Source organism: Schistocerca cancellata, chromosome 3 (genome assembly GCF_023864275.1).
Source record: "Schistocerca cancellata isolate TAMUIC-IGC-003103 chromosome 3, iqSchCanc2.1, whole genome shotgun sequence".
Taxonomy (NCBI): domain Eukaryota; kingdom Metazoa; phylum Arthropoda; class Insecta; order Orthoptera; family Acrididae; genus Schistocerca; species Schistocerca cancellata.
Window position 1 is genome coordinate 545,799,785 of NC_064628.1, and position 17,723 is coordinate 545,817,507.

General features: G+C 41.5%; 1 protein-coding gene across 1 annotated transcript in view; it reads left to right on the forward strand.

The window, feature by feature from the left end:
* The window catches only part of LOC126176416 (low-density lipoprotein receptor-related protein 4), a 646,448-nt gene that overhangs the window by 14,152 nt on the left and 614,573 nt on the right, over window positions 1-17,723 (forward strand). The window contains exon 2 of the mRNA XM_049923573.1: window positions 6,412-6,606. Coding sequence (XP_049779530.1) covers window positions 6,412-6,606 — 195 coding nt within the window. The remainder of the gene's footprint in view (window positions 1-6,411; window positions 6,607-17,723) is intronic.

The following is a 17,723-nucleotide window of genomic DNA, read 5'->3' on the forward strand; positions in this document are numbered from 1 at the left end:
CTGCAGAGGTAGTTGGCATATAAACTTGTACTACTGTAGTAGGCATGGGCTTTGTGTCTATCTTGGCCACAATAATGCGTTCACTATGCTGTTTGTAGTAGCTAACCCGCACTCCTATTTTTTTATTCATTATTAAACCTACTCCTGCATTACCCCTATTTGATTTTGTATTTATAACCCTGTAATCACCTGACCAAAAGTCTTGTTCCTCCTGCCACCGAACTTCACTAATTCCCACTATATCTAACTTTAACCTATCCATTTCCCTTTTTAAATTTTCTAACCTACCTGCCCGATTAAGGGATCTGACATTCCACGCTCCGATCCGTAGAACGCCAGTTTTCTTTCTCCTGATAACGACGTCCTCCTGAGTAGTCCCCGCCCAGAGATCCGAATGGGGGACTATTTTACCTCCGGAATATTTTACCCAAGAGGACGCCATCATCATTTAATCATACAGTAGAGCTGCATGTCCTCGGGAAAAATTACGGCTGTAGTTTCCCCTTGCTTTCAGCCGTTCGCAGTACCAGCACAGCAAGGCCGTTTTGGTTAATGTTACAAGGCCAGATCAGTCAATCATCCAGACTGTTGCCCCTGCAACTACTGAAAAGGCTGCTGCCCCTCTTCAGGAACCACATGTTTGTCTGGCCTCTCAACAGATACCCCTCCGTTGTGGTTGCACCTACGGTACGGCCATCTGTATCGCTGAGGCACGCAAGCCTCCCCACCAGCGGCAAAGTCCATGGTTCATGGGGTAGCAATCATTAAAATTAAGGCGTTTTTTCGTCGCAGTGAGATCTTTTCACGAAATTTCAATCATCAACTTTCTCAGACGAATTTGAAAATATTTTTTTGGCACCAGCCTACAAAGGAAGACATGACTATCACAATAAAATAAGAGAAGTCAGAGCTTGCACGGAAAGATTTTTTCCGCGGGCTGTTTGCAAGTGGAACGATAGAGAGATACCAGAATGAGATTTTCACTTTGCAGCGGAGTATGCGCTGATAGAGAGATAGTCTGAATGTGATTCAGTGAACCTTCTGCCAAGTACTTAAGTGTGAATTGCAGAGTAGCCACGTAGATATAGGTGTAGATGTAGGTGCACCTAGCGACATATGGGGATACTGACTGCGAAATTTATTGCGAATACAGTTGGTAGCACAGAAGTAATACATTTAAACGTCATATATGATGCGGCAGTTTTTCACGCATCTCATTGTTAATTACATCATGTCTCCTAAACTATGATAGGTGGCTGGTTCTTACCTCCAAAACGATTGTTGCCTGACAGTAAGAGATCTGCGTACCAAGTCTGATTGAAATCGGTCCAGTGGTTTAGGAGCGAATGTGGAAAACACACACACACACACACACACTCACATATATATATATACATATATATATATATATATATATATATATATATATATATATATATATATGAAATGTGTGGATATCCGCGTCACTTAACTGCTCAAAAGTCTCTTCATAGGCATCGCTATTTAACCACTTGCGGATGTTTTCGTCATGCACGTCGATAGAACCAAAAATTCGTATTCTAAACAAAAATGTTCGTTATAACAAAATACTTCAGACTTTGTTTCTTTATCTTTGCTGAAATCGGTGAACTGTGCTCGGAGAATCCGCAAACCGGGCAATCCACATGCGAGTAATCGAGGGCTTGATGTATTTTTTTTTTTTAAAGGAAAAAAGTCATTTAAAATCTTCAGCTTATTAAAGCATGTTTTAATAACTGTAAAAACTTTTAGAGGCTTTCAATTTTATTTTTTTAGAAACTGTGTTTGAGTGTATTATTAATGCTCTCGACATAAGAGCGGCGATGTACCCCTACCAGCTTAAACTCGTTGCAAGAATATAAATGAAGAATTATGCATATACACACCATCAAGCCTTCAACAGTAGCTATTCAGTGATAACCTCATATTTCACGCATTTCAGAAACGTAATGGTATGGACATACACTTACCATTACGTTCGTGAAACATACTAGATACAACGGATTTACAAATTTATGTAGCTCTGAGTCATGGGGAATGTGCTCAGGATCCTGGTCAGAGATACGAGTATCACTGAGATCATTTGAGTTTTCTTGCAAGTCGTCAAAAGTGGCTGTAATCTCTGAATACGTGCAGAAGTCCCTCTTACAACCAGCCATTTTAGTGTCGCTTGCCATTATGTTCCCATGGGAGACAGCCACTGGCGTTTACCATGAAGTATCGCCCTGACGTGTGTTGAGTGAAATTACAGCTTTTCCCTTTTCAGTGTATCCCAGTTCCATTAGGACTGTGTCTGTGAAAAATAAAAGTCAAGAATAATGTTCACAAAATAGTGTGCCACTGTGTGAGTACACAGCTGAAATCATTTTAAAAATGTTTTGTGACAGTCACAATAGTCCTTTTTTGGATTTGCTTGTGGTACTGGTGTACAGTTCTGTTGAATGTCCTTAACTGCGTAGTAACGGTGTCCTTTTACTGCCAAATTCAATTTGGATAACAATCGGAAGTCGCCTGGGGCGGTGACCCAGGACTGTGATCCGTTTGCTGGCCGAACATTCGCGCACGACCTTCGCTTTGTGGGCTGGGGCGTTGTTCTGGCAGAGCGAACGACCACGACCTTGCCTTTCGGTATTCGGCTCGAATTCGACGAATTCACTGGCTGATGTGCCCAACTTCACACAAAAAATGATGAATATATCTGACCATGTCATAATAGGAAAAAGCGATCGTAATCAGATAATCAATTATTCTAAAATTATAAAAAAATTAAAGACTCGCTATAAAACTTTTTAAAACTTTCGGAATTTTTCTGTATATTGTCTCAAACGCATTTAGCATCAAATACTTTTTTATGAAGCGATGACCAATTTCGGTAGCTTAACTAATTAACGCTAATTTAAAATAAGAATATTGTGGACAATGCAGTGGCCTTTGTATACGGTGAGTGCATTTGGCATTTGGTCGGAAGATGGTAGTTAAGCTACCGAAACTGGTCATCACTTCGCAGAAAAAAAAAAAAAAAAAAAAAAAAAAAAAAAAAAAAAAAAAAAAACTTCAGGTGCGGAAACAATATATATAAAAATTTTAAAAGTTTTAAAAATTGTATAGAAAGTTTATAAAATTTTACAATAACTCAACAAAACTTGATATTGCTTCATTGCTCCATCGCCATTTTACGTGTGTCATCAGACACATACTGTTACATTCGCAGCCGGGACGCCTGCTTTGACCGTCTACGAAGTGCGACAATAAAGTAAGAGACTGATTTTCTTTGCAAGGCTTGCGTAGGCACAATATCTTTGACCTTGGTGTATAAGGTGCTTTTAGTCCAAGCAGCACATCGATGCAACCGCTCAGTCGTGAGTTTCTTGCTGTATTAACACGTGTTTGTGTCTCTCGTAATGAAAATGGAACCACATAATATTGCGCAACGGTATGCCATTTCTTTTTGCGTTAAATTGGGCGAAAAAGGGACGACAATTTACCGTAAGCTTCAGAAGGCTTTTGGAGAGGAGGTTATGTCAAGAGCTCAAGTTTTTCGTTGGCATAAAATGTTTAGTGAAGGCAGACCGACTGTTGAAGATGAAGACCGCAGTGGACGACCATCAAACTCACGGACCAATGTCAACTTGGCCAGGGTGCGTGAACTCGTACGATCTGATCGAAGATTATCTGTGAAAATGATTGCAGAAGAACTGAACATCAATCGAGAAATGGTTCGTCTAATAATAACTGAAGATCTTGGTATGAGAAAGATTTGTGCAAAAATGGTCCCCAGAAATCTCACACCATAACAGCGAGAAACACGGAAAAATGTGGCAGCCGATCTGTTAGAGCAAACGCAAATCAATCCAGAATTGTTGAGCCGTGTTATCACTGGTGATGAAAGTTGGTTTTTTCAGTACGGTCCAGAGACAAAACACCAAAGTTCGGAATGGTGCTCAAAAGTGAACAAAAAAAGCTCGCATGTCAAAGTCAAAAGTGAAATGCATGCTTGTGTACTTCTTTGATTCCAAGGGGATTGTTCATAAAGAGTGGGTGCATCCTGGACGAACAGTTAACCAATATTACCACAAAGAAATTTTAGAACGACTTCGTAAAAGAGTTCTTCGTGTCCGTGCCAACATTGCTAATAATTGGATTCTGCATCACGATAATGCGCCATCCCATACTGCTCTGTCAGTACAGCAATTTTTAACCTCAAAACAAATTTCAGTATTACCACAGCCACATTATTCACCAGATATCGCTCTGTGCGACTTTATTCTATTTGCAAGAGTCAAAACGGCGGTCAAGGAACACCATTTTCAAACAACACAATATGTCCAAAAAACTGTGACGATGGTCTTGGAGGATATTACAGAAGATGAGTTCCAGAAATGTTACCATCAATTCCAGAAGCGCTGAAAAGGTGTGTGCAATCAGGAGGGAACTACTTTGAAGGAGACAACACTGAACTTGACTAAAACGGTAAGTAAAAAATTTTTTTCTCATGTCTCGTTACTTTATTGTCGCACCTCGTGCACAGCTGTTATTGGAATTTCAAGCACCGTAACGACGCAATTCACCACAAAATAGCACTGTAGTTTGGAATTTCGTACAAGGTGTCCCTAGTGAACTGGGAACTGTGTATTCTGCTGTTTGTTGGTAGCACCGATTCCTCTGTAACATTAAATAGACGGTAGAGGCGCCTACCTCTGTTTCCCTCCAGCCGCTCATATCTCTAAGCTATTTTATGCGAGTAGTAGAAGTGTAAGGTGTCAGGCAAATCCAACACCTTCCATGAAAACCCTGACATGATAGCAAATCCGGCAGTACGTCACATAGCTCCGAATAAATCCTGACATTAAATTAACCGTAGTAATACGATCAACGAGTGAGCAAATGGAATACCACAGACTAACACAAGAACGCCTAAATGCATGTCATACCTTCCCACCGTGAAACAGACGCAGTTCCGAGGGGAGAAACGAGAACAGAAGCCGAGAGCAGAACCGTGTTAAGCTAGAAGGCTCTACGATAAGGGATGGACACCCACATCGCCGGCTGACCGCCGGACCACCCCCCCAGCCCATGTTAAAAGATAGAGCCCAGCAGAAGAACAGTATAGATCTTACGATAACACTAAAATGGCCACACCAGCTGCAAGTTTTAGCGTGAGACTTTTTCGCGTCTCTGTTACGTTGCAAACATTAAAAACATTGCCCCACCACGAAAAGTATAACGTTTCTCGTTGGATAGACAGAATTTTTGTAGGCGGAGCTTAAGGTTAACATTGAGACCCTGATTGGTCAGTTGAAAATACAGCCAGATAGGTTTTCTTAAAGCAACTTCGGGAAATTGTAGTAAAGAGAAGTTAGGAAGTTGCTTCCGAGACGGCGAGGTGTGTGGAGCTGCGCTGCCTAAACACCGACAAGGTAATGAACACACGCGGTGCCGCCCGCGTAAGAGCGCGTAAGGCTTCACTCAGAACTGCAGAAGTCTCATCTGTTACATCCCCTTTTTGCGTAATACTAGTGTCGATCGTCAATTAAAGCTGATGGTATTCACATTTGCTAATTGAAGTTAAAATCTGAAACGCGATGATTTTTCTGTTATATAATTATTGAGAAACCACATCGGCCACTGTAATTTACGACAAGTTAAATAAATTAAAGATAATTGAGGGTCACTGTAGACCATTTTTGATAGTTTTCTCTTTTATGAAACTTAATTTAAAGCTAGATTATAGATGTGATATGGGATGGGTCATCCTTCGATCCATTGTAGAACTTGGAAACCCATTCAGGGAATATTCATTCACATTTTTGTTGAACGCAGTTGGTTTTTATCATCCTGTATTAAAACATTTCCTTTTATCAATAGTGCAATTTATAAACAATGTTTTGTGAGTAGAATAAAATTTCCAATGGTAAACTTAACTGCTTTTTCGACGTTATTTTACCAGCTAACTAAAAATAGGAAAGCCTTGAACCCCTTCCACTAAATTTAGTTAGTATTAAGATTCTTTTACAGGGAGTGCAGTGGAGCTGACGCTGAAATCATTAAGTATTTGATTAAATCATTGTTAGTCTCACTGAACTCTTCTGAACTCTACATGTCATGTGTGGTCTGGCGTCTCCTTACCAGCAAACAGGTCCCAGGTTCAAACTAGTCAATTCCCTAAAAAAAAAAAAAAAAAAAAAAAAAAAAAAAAAAAAAAAAAAAAAAAAAAAAAACCCGCTCAGAGCGTCGTTGCGCGAAAGTGGTAGGGAGACACGACTTAGAACAAAGAGACACCACGCAGAATGTTAGAGAAGTATCGCGTGGAGCAAAATTTCGGAAGGTAGCGAGAGGAAGTAGACAGCGCCTTCTCCGTCGCTTAGCGCTGACGCTGTTGGCCGCTGCCCGCAGGAGGAGCAGGTGGAGGACGAGGAGGTGTACCCGTGCACGGACGTGTGCCGCGCGGGCCAGTTCACGTGCGTGAAGACGTGTGCCTGCATCCCGCCGTCGTGGCGCTGCGACGGACACACCGACTGCGCCGAGAGCGAGGACGAGGACGACTGCGCGCCCGCCCCCGCGCCCGGCGCCGCGCCGCCGCCCGACGAGGTCAGTCGCAGCACCGTGCCTGCATCTTTCTTTTGTTTCTGTCACTGCTTCTTCAGTGCGTAGATTCAACAGCAGGCGCGAAAAACTATATCCCTGTCTTGTTGTTGTTGTTGTTGTTGTGGTCTTCAGTCCTGAGACTGGTTTGATGCAGCTTCCCATGCTACTCTACCCTGTGCAAGCTTCTTCATCTCCCAGTACTTACTGCAACCTACATCCTTCTGAATCTGCTTAGTGTATTCATCTCTTGGTCTCCCTCTACGATTTTTACACTCCACGCTGCCCTACAATACTAAATCTGTGATCCCTTGATGCCTCAGAACGTGTCCTACCAACCGGTCCCTTCTTCTTGTCAAGTTGTGCCACAAACTCCTCTTCTCCCCTATTCTATTCAATACCTCCTCATTAGTTACGTGATCTACCCATCTAATCTTCAGCATTCTTCTGTAGCACCACATTTCGAAAGCTTCTATTCTCTTCTTGCCCAAACTATTTGTCGTCCACGTTTAACTTCCATACATGGCTACACTCCATACAAATCCTTTCAGAAACGACTTCCTGACACTTAAATCTATACTCGATGTTAACAAATTCCTCTTCTTCAGAAACGCTTTCCTTGCCATTGCCAGTCTACATTTTATATCCTCTGTACTTCGACCATCATCAGTTATTTTACTCCCCAAATACCAAAACTCCTTTACTACTTTAAGCGTCTCATCTCCTAATCTAATTCCCTCAACATCACCCGATTTAATTCGACTACATTCCATTATCCTCGTTTTGATTTTGTTGCCGGCCGATTGTGGCCGAGCGGTTCTAGGCGCTTCAGTCTGGAACCGCGTGACCGCTACGGTCGCAGGTTCGAATCCTGCCTCGGGCATGGATGTGTGTGATGTCCTTAGGTTAGTTAGGTTTAAGTAGTTCTAAGGTCTAGGGGACTTATGACCTGAGATGTTAAGTCAAGTCCCATAGTGCTCAGAGCCATTTGAACCATTTTTTTGCTTTTGTTGATGTTCATCTTACATCCTCCTTTCAATACAGTCACCATTTCCTGTCTTTTTTTTTTGTCATCAGTCTACTGACTGGTTTGATGCGGCCCGCCACGAATTCCTTTCCTGTGCTAACCTCTTCATCTCAGAGTAGCACTTGCAACCTACGTCCTCAATTATTTGCTTGACGTATTCCAATCTCTATCTTCCTCTACAGTTTTTGCCCTCTACAGCTCTCTCTAGTACCATTGAAGTCATTCCCTGATGTTTTAGCAGATGTCCTATCATCCTCTCCCTTCTCCGTATCAGTGTTTTCCACATATTCCTTTCCTCTCCGATTCTGCGTAGAACCTCCACATTCCTTACCTTATCAGTCCACCTAATTTTTAACATTCGTCTATAGCACCACATCTCAAATTCTTCGATTCTCTTCTGTTCCGGTTTTCCCACAGTCCATGTTTCACTACCATACAATGCTGTACTCCACTTGTAGAGGGACTGTGTCAGAGCGGAGACAATCCGCGTGGCGCCATGCATGACGGATGAGCTGCTTCCGACATGGGGTCAGTGCGGTACTGAGGTCGCGGAAGAAGCAGAACACGTTGCAAAACGCACGAAGATCTCCGTGCATATCAAAACCCTGCTGCAATTCCTTCTCTCTGTCCTCCCACGTTTATCGAATTTCTTCCTCAAATTAAGGCCGGTATTTAATATTAGTAGACTTCTCTTGGCCAGAGATGCCTTTTTTGCCATAGCGAGTCTGCTTTTGATGTCCTCCTTGCTCCGTCCGTCATTGGTTATTTTACTGCCTAGGTAGCAGAATTCCTTAACTTCATTGACTTCGTGACCATCAATCCTGATGTTAGGTTTCTCGCTGTTCTCATTTCTACTATTTCTCATTACCTTCGTCTTTCTCCGATTTACTCTCAAACCATACTGTGTACTCATTAGACTGTTCATTCCGTTCAGCAGATCATTTAATTCTTCTTCTCTTTCACTCAGGATAGCAATGTCATCAGCGAATCGTATCATTGATATCCTTTCACCTTGTATTTTAATTCCACTCCCGAACCTTTCTTTTATTTCCGTCATTGCTTCCTCGATGTACAGATTGAAGAGTAGGGGCGAAAGGCTACAGCCTTGTCTTACACTCTTCTTAATACGAGCACTTCGTTCTTGATCGTCCTCTCTTATTATTCCCTCTTGGTTGTTGTACATATTGTATATGACACGTCTCTCCCTATAGCTTACCCCTACTTTTTTCAGAATCTCGAACAGCTTGCACCATTTTATATTGTCGAACGCTTTTTCCAGGTCGACAAATCCTATGAACGTATCTCGATTTTTCTTCGGCCTTGCTGCTAACCTGTCGGAAACCAACCGCCAAAGAATGGCCAACAGTTTTCGGGTTGATGCAACACTCCACTTGTAGAGGGACTGTGTCAGAGCGGAGACAATCCGCGTGGCGGCTTGCATGACGGATGAGCTGCTTCCGACATGGGGTCAGTGCGGTACTGAGGTCGCGGAAGAAGCAGCAGAACACGTTGCAAAACGCATGAAGATCTCCGTGCATATCAAAACCCTGCCGCAATTCCTTCTCTCTGTCCTCCCACGTTTATCGAATTTCTATGCCTTCTTACCGTTGTAATCCATTATAACAAGTGAATTGAAAATCATTGAGAACCTAAGTCCTTTTTACCAGGATTCTTGTCTGTATAGCTTTTACATGAGCAGCCAAAAAAATAGCAGCTGGGTGAAGTCGTGTTCGTAACACGATATTCAGAGAGCGTACCTTGCCTGTAGAATGAGAGACTTCACTACTCTCTGCCTCCTTTCTATTCTGATCTCTCCCTACCCCTTCCAGAAGTGTAAAGACGGAGCTCATCGTTTTGGGACGGTGTGGTGAAGGACGCTATTAAAATGCGAGTAGCTGACGGGCTGATCGACAAGACAGTGGCTATACCCTAAGCAAACCTTAGGACCCAGCACTCAGGCAAGTAAAATAGCAGCGTCGGCCGGGAGCCACTTCCGCCCCCGAAGAGGGCTACAGAAGCTATGATGTACCGAGGTACTCGCCCAGGCCTCAGCGATGCCGTCCCCCCACCACTCCACCCGACGCGTCCTGCGACCAGGTATTGGGGGAAGGGCTGGAGAATGATCACGCTGTAAAGGATGCGGGATGTAGCGAAAACGCTCACCCTAGTGGTATTACCGTAAAATGACGGCAACGTACGCTGTCTAAACATCATTTTACGTTGACGACTGCACCCGGCTGGACACCGAGAACAGCACAAACAATAGATTGCATATTGACACCGCTCTTCAAGTTTTCAGCTCTGGTATCGACCTGCTGTCTTAATGTTGCTACCCTGTCCTGTACGTTGTTTCGAACCGATGCTCTTTTATCCAGAGCATACCTGTTTCTGTTAATGCCAGCAGTTACTCTTTCAAAGGACTCCCACAGTCACATTAAACTGAAGACTGTATTTCATGGAATTATTTAAGCTGAACGTACACTCATAGTTGCCGCCATTAGTAGACTAATTAACTGATTTATCGTGGAAACCTACAGATGGATTCTACCATACACTTAAGTTGAAAACGCTACTAGAGCTTCACATTGTCCCTTGCAGCATGTGCTTTAAGTCTGCTGACAACTGCTGCACGGTCTAATATGGTTTATGATTTTATCGAGACAAAATATAAAAAACTTTAGGGAAACGGGAAAGTCCCTCATCCCTGCTACTGATTTGGTGGTAGTATCGATGAAAATTTGTCCTTTCAGGATTGTCCACTCACCTAATCCAAATGTCATCTTCATCTTCCTGATGAATAAGTAACATTGAATACAGTACTCATGACGAAGCTGCTTTGCCAGAGGTAAAACTTAACGACATGAAGTGCTAATTGTTACTGGTAATAAGTTCAATAGTCGTTATCGTACCTATCGCCTGCGACCGGCAGCGACCGAGGTACACTGCACATACCAAGTAAGTCATCGACTTCACAGGCCTTTATGTACTTGCCTTGAACCTATTGTCTCAGAATTAAATTACAAATAGTTCCCAACTCCCTGTTGTGACCAAGATTTTCGGGTGGTTCTTCTCCGTTGCGGAGGCAAATACCGAATCTGTAAATCCCCTACCAAAATATTGCGAACTGAGACTCTCTATCACCCTACCAGCTGGCCTCTTAACTGACCGAAGAGACGCCGACTCTGCAGTGTATCATAAGTGGGAAGGTCCACTCTGTCTTCATGGGTAGACAATTACAGATTAAAAAAATACTCTGTCTCAAATCCCGTATCCGTCTTACTTCTCTCACATGCAACTCTTCCATCTCATTAAATACCCTCTTCTCCAATTCGAAGATCATAAATCCTACAAATCTCGCAACCTTTAGAATCCCACTGTCTTTCCAATTCATCCCAACCCTAAGTCGCTATACATGATGTCCAATACATAATGTCTCTTTTACAAGGTTATTCAGAATGATCTAGATACATTCAACTGACTGTAACACATGTTTATACGGATATCTGGTGCTATAGGTTATGTATATGGAAAAAGTTACTCAAGATTTTTTTTTGCCATGTGCACAAAGGTTCAATGTGTGAATCATTAGTCACAAGGCAAAAGTCGAGTCTTTATTCGCTCTAAAGTGTCCACATCGATGTCAGTTATAGCTGCCCTGATACCTCCTCGTAAGTCAGCAATGTTATGGGAAAGGGAGGTGTGAAACACTGTCTTTGATATAACCTCATAGGTAAAAATCACATGGTGTCAGGTCTGCAGACGTTGACAACCATGTCTGCAACTGCAGACTGCTAGCTGACATACGAGCGCTCCATATTTGTAGTAGCTCAGTATAGAAGAACTCACAAACATCATTGTGGAAATGTAGTCGACCGCCATGAACTACACAAAACCCCCTCTCAGTTGGTCTGGTAGCCATGTTGTTGGAGATCACAATAGCAAAAAAAAAAAAAAGGTTCTTAAGTTGCTGTTTCCATATATACAATCATATAATACGTTATCTCAATAAAGACATATTTTACAATCACTTGAGTGTGTCTAGATAATTTTGAATAATCCTGTTTTTTGTTCCTAGTCCCCTCATGATCAGCCAAAAAAAAAATGTTGCAACATTCACTTTATTCCTCAGATTTTGTTCCGTCTTATATTGTAGCTTGACAACGATTCGGTCCAGTTGGGAACAACGACAACACTTGACCCACCATATTAGAATTTCAGGGATGGAATCTGCTCATCTGGAAAACGTCCAACCAAGTGCACTGACCGAAAGGAAGTTATAGCAATAAAGCGTTTTTGACTGCCAGCTCGTGATATTTACACCTTTTACTCGTAAGCCGCTAATTTAGCAGCGGAGGGAGCAGCAGGATGTTAATACACGGTTGGCCATAAGTCAGTTGTCACAAACAGTTTGAGTTCATGTTGTTTGATGTTATCTGAGAAACAATAAATGGGTAATTAACTGCAAAACAGCGTTTATTTGTTTTGCAAACGTGGTGGAAACATGACCATAATTACAGTGCTCATTGTGATTTGTTTGTAGACTGCTTTCCAAATATCCAACCCCTCCATCTCGACGAGACACTCAGTAGTTAAATTTAAGATTTGAAGAGAGTGGTCGGTAGCGGATCTTCCTCGTTCAGGTGGGAAAAAGTCTGTTACTACAGGAGAGAATCATAATTTCCTGTACCATAATTTTCACAATCATCGACTAAGCATCAAAGTGAACCGTCCAAGTGTGACGTTCGCTTGCTTTGTTTCCTCGTTGGTTGTCCTCGGTGTCGATGTACTGCATTGCTATTCTGGCTGAAAAATGGGGGTGGAAGTTCAACACTGAATACTTTAAATGATGTAGCCGACAGGTACACATTTGCGTTTCACAGTTCTTTACTTTCACTGTTCACAATCCCCTCCCCCCCCCTCCCCCCTCCAATATACACATTCAATATGGCATGTTAACTACTGTTTAACTTTCGATAAACCTCATTAATAAGTTGCAGGCACACATCCACATACTGCTACAATAGTTTACTGTTGAACATCTACGAGCAGTAAAAACCTAACCACACGTTTCACAGTCTTTCAAATAAATTGAACAGACACTCTCATTCCTTTAACCCATATTTCACAGTTAAGTTGATGCACTGTTGTTCATCTAACCAATACGGGTTCCGCATCTGAAACTCGGCCGTGGACGGACTGTCTCGGGACCAAAATTCGGGCCTTTATATATCCTTACAATAATAGGCTCTGGAACTACACATTGTTCGATGTTTAATTTACAGAAATTACAATTAAAACTTCACTCATTCAATTAACTGCATACATCGAAAAACTGCGTCTTTTTAGCACTTTCTTCTACTACAAGGGTTAAGCCATATTATTTGTTTAAATCATGAAATTAACAAATATAGTTACGCAAACAATACTTTTTACGAAATTGTAAATTAATATCGCATTAATGCACTGAATTTAAAATTAAATTTTTTTATTATAAGATAATAAACATATAATAGAACTACAAGAATACTTATTTACAATTAACACATTACTGCACTGATATGGTGCAGAAGTTAGATTGTACTTTACACACACACACACACACACACACACACACACACACACACACACACACATGGTGGTATGCGTCACGTTAAAGAATATGAGTTGGTATTGCTAAGCTGCGAAAGAAATAGTCGGGCAAAGCTCACTTCCACTTTCTTTCTGTATAGCCTATTGCTTCAGATTGTCACGTTTAGTAGTGTGACTTAGATCGTTGTAGCCACAGGTTACGTCACTAGATGCGGTACGTTGAAAGCATTTAACAGACATGTCAAAAGAAAGTATGTACTTACTAACGAAATTAAAACTGAGTTTCCATTCCTGAAATTAGAATAGCAAAGAGAGAAATTATTTTGCACGTTGTTTAAAAGTACTTTTTCAATCGATCATGGATGTCGATCTGATGTTGTGGCACACATTAATGTGATAAAACACTAGCTACTTGTTTCAAATAAAACTTCGTCGTAAAGTATGATATCTTTTCTTACAAAAAATGAAAATTGTGCCATTATTAATTATGAATAAAATCGTCTTGCTGCTGAGGAAAGTTTGCTAGCTATTCACACAATGAAACATTACCATTCCTTCAGGTATTTGGACAGCACTGCTTGTAGTCATCAGGAAACCGTTTCAGAAGAAATTTACCTATTCTAGAACAAAGTGTGAATCTATAAAAGCTGTTGTATTGGCTCCATACACTTTGCATTATATTTGTGAGGAGCTGAAAGATGCTAAGTACATTTCAGTTTTGATGGACGCTTCTAATCACAAAAGTGTATAATTGATACCAGTGATTGTTAGATATATTGTGCCAAGTAGCATTCAAGTAAAGGTGATTGACTCCCAGCACATAACATGTGAAACGGCTGCTGTTATAACAAATCTTATCTTGAAGTTCTTAAAAAAATGTCATATGAGGAATAAAATTGTTGCATCTACTCCTTTCGTGTTGAAGAACTAAAAGAGTTTTGCGAGTTTTCTGAAATGGGATATGAACAGCTGTTTGGCAGTGTTAAAAGCAGATGGCTTTCCTTGGACGTGGCTGTTCATAGAATTACTGATACTCACGATTGTTTGTTGTTTCAAGAGAAATGTCCTACTATCTTAAAATAAATCTTTAGAGATCCCCAGTTACTTTTTGGCTCTGTTTTATTCAGAGCCGACTGAAAATGCTTACATCGACAGTAAAATCTAATGAGGCAGCAGATATGTCAGCAGATGAATATTCATAAGGAAAATGCAGTCGAAGAAACGGAGAAACTTTCAAACAATGAAAATTCATTCTTTGATAAGGTCAGTGCAAGAAGATGGCTCTCTGTAAAATTCAGATTGCTTGGACATTTCAAGTTTGTTTTATGAGACATTAATTGCATGTATTCAAAAATGGGCTTACCCATATCACGTGCTTAAACCATTTAACTAAACTGGGTTCAGCTCAAACATTCTCTTTTTTGGAAATCGGTTCATCAATGTATAAAAACTTTAGCAGAGTTTGATGAAAATATTCCGAAACAAACATGTGACGAAGAATTTTTTGTGGAAGTGAGCCCTGTTAAAATGTATGTGAAATCGAAAACGATGAATTAAGAACTGTTAAGTGTTTTGGTGGAAAATGGTCTATCATTGTCAACTTCCTTGCATCTCAAGATACCTGCTGCAAAATTTGCAGCTCATTGCTACATTTGTATTGGTTGTACCTGGAACTAATGCTGATGCTGAAAGAGCGTTCTCTATCACAAATGCTTTATAGACCGAGGAAAAGATGGGGTTTGGTGTGGCAACTGTGAAGGTAATACTTATAGTTAAAATTTCTGTTCAGGAGACATCATGTGTTGATTTTTATAAAATTCTGTTTGAAAATACCAAACTCCTGAATGACATACGTTCTGTGATTCTTCAGCTTTTGTTGACGTATTTTTGTAACGGAATAGTTCACAGGTGAAAAGCCGAATATCAGTGTACAATGGGGACAATGTCTCGGCAAGCGATCACGTTACCATACTGTACATGTTGGACACTGACATCCCACTGTTAAGCTGTGAACTATTTCCTGACATACACTTTTCTGCAAAGTATAATTGAGAGTGAGAAGTGAGTAACCTATGTAAGTGATAATCATTGACTACCCTACTCAAAGATCGTGTTATATTAAAGTGATGTACTGTATTTGCAAGTGACAGCAATAAAATATTTATTCAGTTTTTGATGAAAGGTATTTTGATGTACTTTTGTGCGAGTTTTTACAAAAACGTATGATGATCTACGTAGATGTAACATAAACCAGAAATTTTAACGCAGATATACACATCAAAAAAGTTTTGTGTCACCTCGGTTCCGAGAGTTGCGGAACCTGTGCAGAAAATTGGAATAGTGATCAACATAAACATCATCTCCGTCCTTTTCATTGCTCATGAAAACCACACATTGTATGTTGTACCACCATACAGTGAGACTTTCAGAGGTGGTCTTCCAGATTGCTGTACACATGGGTACCTCAAATACCCAATAGCACGTTCTCTTGCATTGATGCATGCCTGTATTCGTCGTGGCATACTATCCACAAGTTCATCAAGGCACTTTTGGTCCAGATTGTCCCACACCTCAACGGCGATTCGACGAAGATCCCTCAGAGTGGTTGGCGGGTCACGTTGACCATAAACAGCGTTTTTTAATCTATCCCAGGCATGTTCGATAGGGTTCCCGTCTGGAGAATATACTGGCCACTCTAGTCGAGCGATGTCGTTATCCTGAAAGAGGTCATTCACGATGGGGGCGCGAATTGTCGTCAATGAAGACGAATGCCTCGCCAATATGCTGCCGATATGGTTGCACTATCGGTGGGAGGATGGCATTCACGTATCGTACAGCAGTTACGGCGCATTACATTACCACCCCACAACAGCTGGGAACCTCCACCTTGGTGCACTCGCTGGACAGTGTGTCACTTCGGTTCCGAGAGTTCCGGAACCTGTGCAGAAAATTGGAATAGTGATCAACATAAACATCATCTCCGCCCTTTTCATTGCTCATGAAAACCACACATTGTATGTTGTACCACCATACAGTGAGACTTAAGCCTGACCGGGTTGCCTCCAAACACGTCTCCGACAATTGCCTGGTTGAAGGCATATGTGACACTCATCGGTGAAGAGAACGTGATGCCAATCGTGAGCGGTCCATTCGGCATGTTGTTCGGCCCATCTGTACCGCGCTGCATGATGTCCTGGTTGCAAAGATGGACTTCGCCATGGACATCGGGAGTGAAGTTGCTCATCATGCAGCCTACTTCGCACAGTTTGAGTCGTAAGACAACGTCCTGTGGCTGCACGAAAAGCATTATTCAGCACGGTGGCGTTACTGTCAGGGTTCTTCCGAGCCACCATCCATAGGTAGCTGTCATCCACTGCAGTAGTAGTCCTTGGGTGGCCTGAGCGAGGCATGTATCTCTTCCATGTCCAAACAACATCACTTTGGTTCACTCAGAGACGCCTGGACACTTCCCTTGCTGAGAGCCCTTCCTCAAAGTAACAATGCGGACGCGATCGAACCGCGGTTTTGACTGTCTAGTCGTCGTTGAACTACAAACCAGACGACACGAGCCGTGTACCTCCTTCCTGGTGGAATGACTGGATCTGATCGGCTGTCAAACCCCCTCCGTCTAATAGGCACTGCTCATGCATGGTTGTTTACATCTTTGAGCGGGTTTAGTGACATCTCTGAACAGTCAAAGGGACTGTGTCTGTGGTACAATATCCACAGTCAAAGTCAGTCTCAGGGTTTCTGGGAACCATGGTGATGCAAAACTTTTTTTTTTTTTTTTTTGATGTGGGTACTATATAGAGATAGCATTGACGAAATTTTCCGCAAAATGTCGATTCATTTCAACTTTGATTTGTGTACCACATCGGGAATCGAACTCGAGCGCACTTGCATGGGACGCGAGCACGTTACCATCCAGCTAAGCAGGCGGACTCTTTAAGCACTATCTTAGCAATACAAATGCATTTTCAATCATGTATACTATCAACGGGGTGTGGGGCGACGGCGTACTTTATGACACCATTAAAAAAATAAAGAAATGTATATTTCGTCAATTGTTGTTGACTTTCAGCGATAACATAATTTTTAAAGAGGTACTTATGTTTAGGTAGGGTCCAGAAACTGAAAATATTTAATATGATATCAGTTCTGGAAAGCCACATCTACCACTACCTACTTTAATTTTTGGATTAAGTTTACCTAAAAAATTTTAAAACCATTATAAAATCTGGTAGAAGAATTCATTAAAAACAATAAATAATTTTTTCCAAATTTTAAAATATACGGTACACGGTTGGATGGCAATACTTAAGAAAAGTGAGCATCAAATACCCATTCACAACCACCCTTTCGGCAGATATTGCTGGGGTTAATGCTAAATTAAATGCCTTCTTGGCAATGTCAAAATCTACGAAGCTGATGTCTCCAGGCTGATTGTTTGTGGGAGGTCAAAGGCCGGCGGCCGGTCGGCACGGTGTTCTGAGAGCGGCCTCTCAAC